The sequence below is a fragment of the Sphaeroforma arctica genome (genome assembly GCF_001186125.1).
Source record: "Sphaeroforma arctica JP610 unplaced genomic scaffold supercont1.328, whole genome shotgun sequence".
Classification (NCBI taxonomy): domain Eukaryota; class Ichthyosporea; order Ichthyophonida; genus Sphaeroforma; species Sphaeroforma arctica.
The window spans coordinates 1,105-13,394 of NW_014040230.1; the positions used below are offsets into that span (position 1 = coordinate 1,105).

The following is a 12,290-nucleotide window of genomic DNA, read 5'->3' on the forward strand; positions in this document are numbered from 1 at the left end:
ACAAAGACATAGACTTTCAGCTTTCCATTGGCAACGCGTTCGGTTCATACCTGAGATTAACCTAGTTTCTACTTATTGACCATAATCACTAGAAAATTACCAAGTTCCACTGACTACGCGGGGAAGATGAGGTCAATTTGTTTCAGGACGTTTCTTTCGAATACGAGTAGAAGCAAACTTTGTGATCCAAGAAAAAATACATTACTCAAGAAACTGCACCATTGATTTAAAAACCCCTTCACTAGTATCCAAGCAACTTCACTATCTAAGAAAAGTTCTGCTCCATGATCCACGAAACTGTATTTTCCAATAAACTAAACTATCCTGAAACTTCACTATCTAATAAACATCATCACCCAATATATTTATTTTCCAAGAAACTTCATTGTCAAGAAACTTCACTATCCAAGAAACATCACTATCCAAGAAACATCACTTTCCAAGAAACATCACTAGCAAATATATATCTTATCCATGAAACTACATTGTCCAAGAAAATATATTGTCCAAGAAAATACATTGTCCAAGAAACCTCATTGTCTAACAAATTTCACTATCCAACACACTTACCTATCCAACAAACAAATATATTACTTATTCAAGATACTTCATTGTCGAAAAAAATCATTTTCCAAGAAACCTCATTGTCCAACACACTTCACTATTCAAGTAGAACAATCAAATGACCCCCGGACTATGGGACGCCCTGACCCTGACAGCCCACCTATTGGAATCTTGGCTGAAGCATTTTCCGCCCATGGTACATATTCCTAACGCTCTCAACTGCATCCTCTTGATAGCCCGTATGAAAAAAGCAGACAGGGATATTGCATCCCCTGTCGATTTCCGACCGATAACTTTAACACAGATTACTGACGCAATTTTTGAGATGTGCTTTCTGCAGCTGATAACAAATCACCCCGGATCAACCACCGATGCAACTCAAGCTAGATTTAAAACACACTACTTCTGTCATACTCATGCCATGCCGCGATGGAATCTGAGACACAATCCGAGGATGTATGGAATGATGTGTGTCTTTACATTACCAAAGCATATGATAGGTCCTTTCGCGCATGTGGATGCTGTTGCGCCACTCTGGAACATCATAGAACTGAATAAGCTGTCTCTGTGCATTGTTCGAGAATGTTCCCGACTCTATTCCATAGGACGAATGGCATACCCCAAGGTTCGATTGTGGGTCCACAGTTTTTTTTCATCTTACTGAAGTACTATTTCCAGATTTCGGTACAGACCAAACCTTCGAGACTTCTTGTACCACCTATGATACTTCCCACTATGGCAGCCAGGATATTCCAAATACATCAGTTGTGTGGTGTGGTATTGGACAGCCCCCAACTTAGCTCCAAAACAGAATTGCGGATGACAACCTCACCTTCCTTGGTATCTCGTTCAAAATATCACAGACCGACTCAGCCCATATTACCACTACAAGCGTGGGCCAGCTTTATTTTACGCAATGGCACACAGGTTTTAGTTCTCACCCATTGGTAGAGGTATTATGTATCCATCGCCGCGAACTAATGTACCATGTGTCATCCATTGTCGCATCACTCGCCCCGAGCTTCTCGCGGCAGTTCGACAATCTCAACTTTACTTCAATTTCCACAGAACCTCTCCAACGAATACGAAGCCTGATGTACATTTAGACATACAAAACTTCATCCAAATTGAAATAAATAATACTATCCCTATATGGACTCCTTAGCTATTACGCTTGCGCAATTTCGGCCAAAACTCCTCCGTTCCTGCCTCTTTGTAGATGACACACGCATCCATGCTCCGCAGTCTGTTCGACTGCAACCCTTCCTGAACGCGATTGATAATTGAGGTCGCCAATCCTGTCTAGAGCAAAGGATACTTAAGCCCCGAAAGAGATCCTCGAGTATGATGCATACGGTACCGCCTCTCCTTATCAAAGGATATCTCAACACGCTAACGTTAGTAGGCTCTCAACAGACGCCTACTTATCCCTCTCATACCCATGGCGGTGGAACTTTGAAATATATCCACAGCTTTCCAAATACTCAGGAATATTACTGCCCCAGGGCATGGGATCACCTCGTGGCAGCATCCAGGCTACAGTATCCTTCCGGGCGATGGGCTTCATGGATTCAGCTGGCGCGATCCGTGAAATCAGTTGAAAATATTCAAGGCATTCATTCTTTCAACGGCCACCTATTGTCTGAATATCATTACATGAGCTCCACCTATTCGGCATGCCGCTGAAGCCGCTGTACGAACGGTACAACTCAGTACTAATCCAGGCAGCAGCCATCACAACAGGCACTGCATTCCCGAAACTCTCATACCAGCGCATACGGCTTCTTCGCTTTTGCGGATTACTTCCAGCACGCCAATTTGCGGAGTACCTTGGTGGCTGCCTGGGCTACATCTTGACTCGATCAACAGTATAAACCCACTCGTACTACTTACAAAACCCGCTTGGACATGTAACATACCTCCGGACAAATTCCCGTTCACTATTTGCGCTTATCTAGAATCGAGGGGCGGGTGCACACCTCGACACAATGAACTCCAAAAGCTCCGCGAGCAGATTCGACACAATACCACACGACGTCTCTCAACTAAATAGTAATTATAATCACCGCCGATAGTAATTAAAATCGCTGGGACAGATGACTTTTGCGCACAGGAAATAGAAGACGACACAAGGGCTAACGGTAGTGACTTCACCGGTGTAAACAGTGATATTGTACAGGATCTCCATAACCAAATTGTGTCTTTGAAAGCTGAAATTAGACTCTTGAAACGGAGTGTAGAAGAAATGGAAATTACAAATACTGTTCGGCTTCATCAAATACAGAAAGTGCTGAAGCGCACGGTGTAAACAGTGATATTGTACAGGATCTCCATAACCAAATTGTGTCTTTGAAAGCTGAAATTAGACATTTGAAACGGATTGTAGAAGAAATGGAAATTACAAATACTGTTCGGCTTCATCAAATACAGAAAGTGCTGAAGCGTACCAGGCGAGAACTGATGAGTCAGTTCAATAACATGAAATTTCGCTCCAGAAATCACACCGCTGGAAATAACAGTAATAATCAAGGCAATGGAAAATAGTCAAGGTATGAACAATCCGAGCGCTGGCAGCAGTATAAATGTTCGTCCAGCTGTATTGATGAAGGGCCCGAGAACACTCCAATTACTATGGAAAGAATATGAACTTGGATATAATGAAAATAAGTCAGCAAAATATTTTTCATCGGTAGAGAGGGGTCGTGTGAAACAGGTGTACAGTTTCCGATTAATATTCTGGAGGGCAATGGAGAATCTTATTGCCCGTGGTAATTTTGAACAATCAGCTATCGACAAGCTATACGATTCATACGGAAGTGGACTGTCGGTGTCAAATCTGATACGCTAGATTAAGAAGTACTAGCAGTTAGCGAAGGTTTAATAAAGCAAGTTAATGTATATTTGAGTGCATATAACACTTAAAATTGAAAATTTGACAAAAAAAAGTTTTATAGAGCCCTGTATGTCCTTAAAAAAAATGGTATCGGGTTAGTTTGTATCAGACATATAGAGTACTACAAAGAGTCGTACAATTGGCAATATTTACGTAGTGTTGTTAAGTGCCCTGACGTAGCGTGTTAGGTGCCTTGACGTAGTGTGACGTAACATGTTCAGAGTGTATATTAGTAACAATTGGCTGTAAAAATGTGTTGCGACAAATAAACCAACACACTTCAGTGTTTGGACCGGAATTGCGATTAAAATATGTGCAGACAATTAAACCAAAGAATTTCGTTGATCGAGCCGGAATTGTGATGAAAACTTGTCCAAACAAATAAACCTCAACTTTTTTGTGTTTAGGCCGGAATTACGATCAAATTTTGTCCAGACAAAATAAAATCAACAGCTTTTTACGAACATGACATTTTGGGTGTGGCTTTTAGGGCCGCCTCGCACCTCGCTTCTCATAAAAAGGACACTCCTTGGCAAACTACCAGTTAAGTTACATTTTGTTGTGTATCACGTTTCGCTTCGGCGACTTCAATGTATTGTCATCCGCTCCCTCGTACAGAGCCGGAAACATATCATTCAGACGTTCTGCTATAAGATTGTGCTGTCTCATTCCAATGGTATGGCGAATCGCATGGTACGGTGGTCTCGAGCTCGAAGAATTTTCAAGTAGCTCTCCGGGCAATGTAAACTTCGATGATTTGCAATGGACAAAGTGTATTCATGAGTCGTATCTGCTCGACGTCATCGTCTTTACAGGAGCAGCAAACAAACACACGTCATTTCGCGATGCTTACCATCATTGAACTCTGGCTTGCGTTGTTGTTCTTCGGATTCCTCTCACCATGTCTGTTGACCATAGATACTGCTACCTCTTGTTTGCTAGAGCTTGTGCTCAAACTGAACTCTACATCCCACAGTGGATATAGTTTAGGTCGTCACTACGACACAAGCCGAATGTACATAGGATGGCAACTAGTCCTATTTGAACTGCCTCATCGTTATGAGAGATTCATCTAGTCTGGAATTTGAAGTAGAACACATTTGTAATGTGGAGAACGAGGACGCAATCTTCATCTTCGATTTATGTAAAGCGAGCTAATACTTGCTTTGTGTACTTGGGATTCTTAAGTATGGATCCACGGGCATGTATTAGGCTAGGGTAAACATGATAGGTTGTTTTGATAACCAGTTCCTTACCACTCGAAATTAACAAACGATATGATGAACGCACATGTCGTTTTATAGGCGCCATGATTGGCTAGACGATGGTATATTCTGTAGCTAGCATAGCGGCGCAGTTTTCGTCGTTGATGTCGGTATGTAGATTAAAACCGTAATCACCACTCTATATGGTTCTCTTAGATTGAGAAACATCGAGTCCTAGTGGGCCAGTAACAGTTCTAAAAGTTGTTTTGTGCCTTTTTATCTTGCTCGAGAGAGTACTTCTTAGGACGTTTTTGGGTGGCATGGTGATGGTTAAAGGTCCAATGATTTGCTATACGTTGTACTATATAGGGTGTCATAGTAGGGTTGTGAAAAGTGTGACAGTTTGGTTTTAGTTTCTTTAGTATATAACTATATATTGATGATGTTTTTGAGCGACATGCTGACAGTCTGGCAGTCAGCTGATTGATGTGTTTGGTATAAACTAACAACCGTCGCACGCTATGATATGTCCAGTCAAAATTTCAGGATTCGGGGGTTTTTCTTCTTCTGAGTATGTGCAGATCAAGTGATCTAGCATATGACTAAGAGTGACTATTCCAATATGATTGTTCCATATCGGCTTTTTGTCGAGTATGTGCATCCCTCGTAAATATGGTGTGTTTTTTTGTCGTCCTTAGAACGAATTAAATTCGACGACGTGCATGAAATGTCTAAACAGTGGTTTTTTTTTGTCGTGTATAATATGCCGAATTACTATAGACCAATAGAATACGACGTAGTAAATTCGTTGATTAGGTGCTTTTTTATGAATGACGTGATACATTCTTCTAATTTGAAAACAAAAAGTCATATATTCAGTACTTTCGGTTCTATTAAATAAAATAATAATATGTATAATTACTCATGTTGACGAATATAAAATGATTCCAATAAGAAACGATTTTATATTTGACACAAACTATATTTTGAATCAATATAAAACAACAAAAATTGGTTTGTTTTTCTTTGTTTTTATGGCAAATTTGTCCTGTTTAAGGATGACATCGAAACCAATACATGACAAAAAATCGGAAGGTTTATCTAACGGGTCAAATATATCTCAAAGTGATAAAAACCAAAGGTTTTCAGTGCCTGGGCCGGATTTACGATGAAGTAGTGTCCAGACAAAATATCTCCAAATGGTGCAGATTGATTGGCTGAAAGAATATATAGGGATATTGATACTCCTTCTCTTGGGACTCACCTATAATTCTTATTGGACCTATATTTTCTAGGAGGGAAGTACCATGATATATTATAGTGTAAATAAACGTGTTCCTGCTCTATACTTGGTAAAAAAAAGGATGATTCACTACGGAAGTGGTCATGCACAGCATCGTAGAATATGCACAGATTTACGAATTTGTATGACTTTAAAAATTTCAAAATATAGTGCTTGATTTCATTGGATATCAACAAATACACTCTCGAACATAATTGGACGTGTGGTTTGAGGTATAATATTTTTATGGTCGCATAATCTTGGATGATAGTGATGTTAGTTTTTTTTAAATTATAATAATAATCACAACAAGCACAATACAATCAGTGTTAAACATCGCAAGCATAACAACGATGCCCAGCGTAGAAAGTTCAAAAATATATTTGACTGTACCCCGTAGATTCTTGACCTGGTGGAAACCAAACCAAGACTTCAATCAAAATACTAATATGTGAGATGATGCACTTAAAACAATTCTCCTTGAAATTAAACCTGACGAATTTTGTAGATACTTCAATCAACAAGCTTATGGTATAGAAGTTCCAGATGCAGATGATAGACCGACCTACAAAAGAGCTAACAATATCTTATTTGACAAGTAGGCAATATCTTGGTTTATGCCAAGATGTAACATGGAATGAGATCCAATCGACAAGAAAGGGAATCCTACAAGGTTCCCTGAACTTAACCAGCTCATCAAAACTATCACACGATTTGAATTACGTGGGGAGGGTAAAGAGGGTTTTGAGAAACGACCTCTTGAGTACGGCGAATATATCAATATATTGTGTAAATATTAATCTGAATAACGAAAGAATTCAAAATGCATGCCTCCACGGGCTTTGGACATGGACCTTTCAGCTCGTTCACAGGGTGGGTGATGCTTGCAATTTTAAATACAATGATTCGAAATGTGACACAGGCTTCTCGGATGCAATTTTTATAGAGGTCGTCAGGAGTAAGAATATACGAAACAGAAGTCAAGTATCGCGGCAGATTTTTCTTGGCTCGATGAATTCTGTTATGTGCTCATTGGCTGGATTGACAGCATCATCTTATCGAGAGACTAGAAGGTAGAAATAATTATACAAATCCAAATTTATAGTGGACGTTTACGTCTAACGGAATTACAGGTCGGGACGATGAATTGAAGACCGACTACACTCTTAGTGCTCTTGAACGAATTATCGGACTTAAAGAATTCCTGATATAGGAACTCACAGCTTCAGAAAGTGCCCATGTACCCATGCCCACAGACGAGGAGCATCAAGAGACGACGCAGAGGCGAGGGGAAGGTGGGCAGTAACTTCTGAGGGCAATCGACGCAAACGACAAAGAAGGCAGGCTGATACATACACGAGTGAATTGATGCCATATCCAGACGCTAAAGTGTCTGTAATCTTATGTGGTTTCATAGGACCATGAATCTACTAAATTAATCCTCTTGCGGATATCATAAATAATGACTTTTTTAAGTCAAGATATAGTAGGACTTTACAGCCCACCAAATATTCATGACACACATAAAAGACTGTATGCTGTTGTAGTCTTATATTTAGCTACCAACAACGGTATATTAGTTACAGACGATTCTGGATTACATGCTTCAAGTCTAATATACGACACATTCAAAGTCAGTGAAGAAGAGGATCTCACAACATTAGTATCAAAAGTACCAATAGTGATAATCAGGGATGGAAATGATGGCTTCAGAATGCAAGAAATAGACGGTTCAACAAACCAAACAAATAGTTCTCAAAACTTAAACGTGCAAGATTTGCACAATGGGATCTTCGGTTTAACGGCGGAAGTGCGTCATGAAAAACAAATGAAGCAACAAGACAGGCAAAAGTTCAACACACAATTTAAAAAATTACGTATTTCATCTCAAAAATACAGAAAAGATATGACAGCTGGATTTTACCATATGGATATGCCGTACATAACCAGCACAATCACAAAATCATCAAGGTATAAATAACTCACAGCAACAGCATAGTGGCCGGCAGCAGCAAGATATACGGGAAGCGCGATTATGTAGAGCGCCTCGTACACTGTTTAGCCTTTGGTCCGAATACGAGGACAGGCTTGTAATAACAACAAAGTTGCTAGAAATTTTACAAACGCAGAGAGAGGATTCGCTAAAAGTGTGTACAGTTTTAGAAACCATTTCTGGTGATATATGGAGAAGATAATTGCGCGAGGGCACACAGCAAGTGAGAGAAAATTGAAATAGGTTATGAAATGACATTATCAGTATCAAGTATATGTAGAGAGCTTTGGCTGCAGATAGGGAATTAGCAAAGATACAATAAATTAGCACAGTCGTGTAAATCAACTGTACAATAGTTGTAGGATTTTATGTACAATATCTAAGAACCGTTTGTATAAAAAAATATCTATGATAATTTAAATTAAAAAAATCTGTACTAAGTATTTTTTCAAAGATTTTACAACATAAAAATTTCTTTCAATTTTATTCTATGTAGAATGTGAGACGCAGGGGCCAATTATATCTACACATAAAAAGTGAGAGTCTATTACCGAGTCACCAATGAAGGTCCAATATAAGCGTAGTAAAACCATACGAAGCTTGTATTGGACAACATAAAATACAACATAAATGTAAATGAGTTTTCCCTTAAAATGTTTTTTTCCCTGTTCATGAATTAGTCATGACAAAAATATTTCGTAATATGAAATCCTTGAGCTGGCACCACAATAAGGCACTTCTTCTGAGCTCTTATAATTGACAGTCTAATAGAGTCTCCAGTCTGCGTATTTAAGCAGGGGAGACAAGTAACGCACAACCATAGTCGCTCAGTTGGCCAGTCCACACATTTTCTTCAATCCATCCCACCACACCCAACTAATGAATAAAATAACACGACGGGCTTGCGGTCATGAAGTTTTTATTTCTACTGGCGGACCCACGGTCATACTGTGGGTCATACCAATTTCATATATTTATACTATATGATTTATTTCAATTCCGGGATTTTTTTTATGTAGGATTTGTTGTAAGTATTTTTTTTTCATTGGGCGTAAAAAAAGTAGTCGATGAGAAAAGGTGCTGCGACAAATATACCAACTGATTCGATAACTTTCTAGTGTAGGTTATAACAAGTAGTAGCAGTGATTATTAAATAGAAGGTCAGGGAGGTCAGGACCACAACAAGTGAGACATGGTATTGGTCAAGAGATGTCAGAAGTTGAATTATATTCGAATTTTGAAACCAAAACTGTATTAAAGACGTACCCTTATTGGCTTAATTTCGATGTGGTGGATTGTTGGCGCACGGTTTATCAGGACAATACCGTACCATTTTTAATCAGCTCATACTTACAATATAAACATAAAAGTCACGCGTCTTTATAACACGTTTGGAGAGTAGAAGCACATAGTATTCGAGTGTGTACGTACGATTATGGTGCTATTAACTAGGAGAGGAGCTAGAGCTTTGAATGACACCACGTCGACAGATAGTCCAGAGTCAATAAACTTCGAAAATGAATTGAATTAGGCGACGAAAGGTAGTCTGATTTCGACAGTGAATTGGATCATGAGGCAAATCCGGATGGTGAATCAGAGGGTGATGAGGTGAACTACGCCTCCTACGAAGACGCCGTTGGTGATGACAGTGATAGTGAAGATTAGATGAAGCTGATTCAGTGTCTATGTATCGTCATGTACTTAAAGATATATCTCACTTGATCGACTTGATCAAGATAAGCAAGAAGCATGCTTACCACTGGCACTTCTGATAGATATATATTGATGCCTTGTTCATCGATAACGGCGATGCATGCCAAGCAGTAGAAACTGTTCTATTGTCTCGTGGATTAACGTATAAAAAGTCTTTTAACCCAATTCGTGGAAGACGATACATACGACGACAAGTGCCACGCATCATGCCTAAACCCTTTAATCTACAGCACTGAACAAGTAGAATATTCAATATGTTCAAAGATAAGATAGGTACTGTCATCAACAAGCCTTTCTTTAATGCCTAAGCACGTAAGCAGAGTGAGAAGGTAACGGTATTGATAGTGAAAAGGTATGTGTCTGATCCGCTCGGAGTCAAATTTATTGTCACGGTAAGATGCGATAAAGGTGGGACTTACACTCTATAAATATCCCCGTGGAACAAACAGGGTAGAAGCAGGCGTACATCAAGCTGTTAGCCGTAAATTTGGATGCAAAATCATCAGTGGTAGATTCTCGGGCGACGTCCTTGCTTACTTCCGGCATAAGCAAAACTACACCGAAGAATATGTATCATTAAAACAGAGCACTATCCAATATGATTAACGAAGCCAATTTCAGGAATGGAATCGGTACCTTTATCAAGCCTACCAAACTTGCCACTATTACGGCTGCTGCCTTCAGGGCACATGCACGACGTCTGACCAAGGAGAACCATGTTGACATGTGCACGAATATCAGCGCCCAGGGCAACTCTATGGTGACTGTCGTTACTCAATCGGTGACTGAGATTACTTTTATGGTACATTCAGTCTTCGACGGCGAACCGCTTGGTGAGTCTCCCAACCTCCATGAGTGTACATCGGATGATTGCGATGCAACCGGAGTATCTATTTCGAGCCAATGCATCATTCAAGGATGTACAAGAGTGCAGTGCACAGTTGCCGATCTACGGCGATACCATTTCAACGTAATGTACTGCATCTCCGTCTATTCTTTTACAAACTTAATTCGGGATTATCTGGTTATGATTGATGCGGATAACGTTGATGAACCCAAACTCGAAGCTCGTCTGGATTCGTTGAATACGGAGCTACGTTTGAAGGAGTTTCAGCTTGAGAGAATGCGGTCGCATTTATCTTTTCTCACGGATGAGCACACAAATGCTTTGAGGACCAATGCTAACGAGATTGAACAAAGTGAGGAGAAGAAGGCTATGCTGGAATATGAACTCATGCTGCGCAACGATGAGCTGCAGAGAGTCAAGCAGGAGCATGATAGTCTATATATACATATTTATATATATATTATATTATATATATATATATATATGTGTGTGTGTGCACGTACATATGTACGTATGTACGTATGTACGTATGTGCGTATGTACGTATGTACGTGTTTACGTATGTATGTATGTACGTATGTATGTATGTACGTATGTACGTATGTGCCTATGTACGTACGTACCTATGTACGTATGTACCTATGTTCGTATGTACCTATGTTCGTATGTTCGTATGTACCTATATATGTATGTATGTATGTATGTATGTATGTATGTATGTATGTATGTATGTATGTATGTATGTATGTATGTATGTATGTATGTATGTATGTATGTATGTATGTATGTATGTATGTATGTATGTATGTATGTATGTATGTATGTATGTATGTATGTATGTATGTATGTATGTATGTATGTATGTATGTATATATGTATGTATGTATGTGTAAGATTCGGTCTATTAAGGCGATACTAATGCCTTAGAATAAATAAACGCGTAGGTAAATTCTAAGTATCGTGTAAATATCAAAGCAAATAAACTAAATGAGACATTTAGTAAAGTTAGGTATGCCTCGTGGAAACAGCAATAACTTGAGGGATTGTGAGGCTGAGACATTGCCTATATATATTCCTCTCAGTACTGTTTCGGCTGAAGGGATTTTATTTAGTGTTTCGTTGTCGCTCTATTAGAAACTATGGTATGTTTCGTTGGGGCGAATCCAGAGACTCATAAAATCCTATCTTTAGAAAGAAAAAAAAGAAAAAAGAAAAATACTCTCGATGTCCTTAGTTATTGTCTTTACCAATAACTTGCCACTATCAAGAATTACCGACTTAGCCTTCATCAGACTGGCACATCTGGTTGGCTTATCGGAGGATCAACTAGGTAACGTTAATAGTCCTTAGAAACCTATATTCGGTTGAGCCATCTCGCTACCGAAGTATTCAGATATAATTATAATTGGAAAGTAAATAAAGTTCTATTAATAGAACTAGACCAACTTTTTATGTTTGGTATTTTACTGAGGCCTTTTAATGGCCTAGTCCAAATATCTGATATGTAAAATGGTAAAAAACCATTAAAAACCATTTTAGGAAACTTAAGTTCTTCGTACTATTAAGAGTACATTTAGGAAGCTTAAGTTCCTCGTACTATTAAACGTACATTTAGGAAACTTAAGTTCCTCGTACTATTAAGAGTACGTTTATAATTTATGTACTGCTTAAGAGTACGTTTATAACATAGAGTCTAATGTGGAGGCCCGGCTTATTATACAGCCCCCACCCAGCTTTGGGACCCATAAGAACCAAGTTGCTCACTCAAGCTGATTATGGGTCAAAAAGACGAG

General features: G+C 39.1%; 2 protein-coding genes across 2 annotated transcripts; both read left to right on the forward strand.

Annotated features, from left to right (window-relative positions):
• Positions 1-6,280: 6,280 nt before the first annotated feature.
• On the forward strand, positions 6,281-8,324 carry SARC_05239 (hypothetical protein). Its single transcript, XM_014300896.1, has one exon. The coding sequence runs from the start codon at positions 6,491-6,493 to the stop codon at positions 7,019-7,021; it is 531 nt and encodes a 176-aa protein (XP_014156371.1). The 5' UTR covers positions 6,281-6,490; the 3' UTR covers positions 7,022-8,324.
• A 1,924-nt stretch (positions 8,325-10,248) lies between these two features.
• SARC_05240 (hypothetical protein) lies at positions 10,249-11,847 on the forward strand (the record flags this gene model as incomplete). Its single annotated transcript, XM_014300897.1, has 2 exons — positions 10,249-10,930; positions 11,780-11,847. 2 exons carry the CDS (start codon positions 10,249-10,251, stop codon positions 11,845-11,847), a joined length of 750 nt encoding a protein of 249 aa, XP_014156372.1.
• Positions 11,848-12,290: the final 443 nt, after the last annotated feature.

Bases quoted from the DNA above. Each gene is read 5' to 3' on its own strand.
- SARC_05239 (XM_014300896.1), top strand. From the start codon at position 6,491: ATGCAGATGATAGACCGACCTACAAAAGAGCTAACAATATCTTATTTG.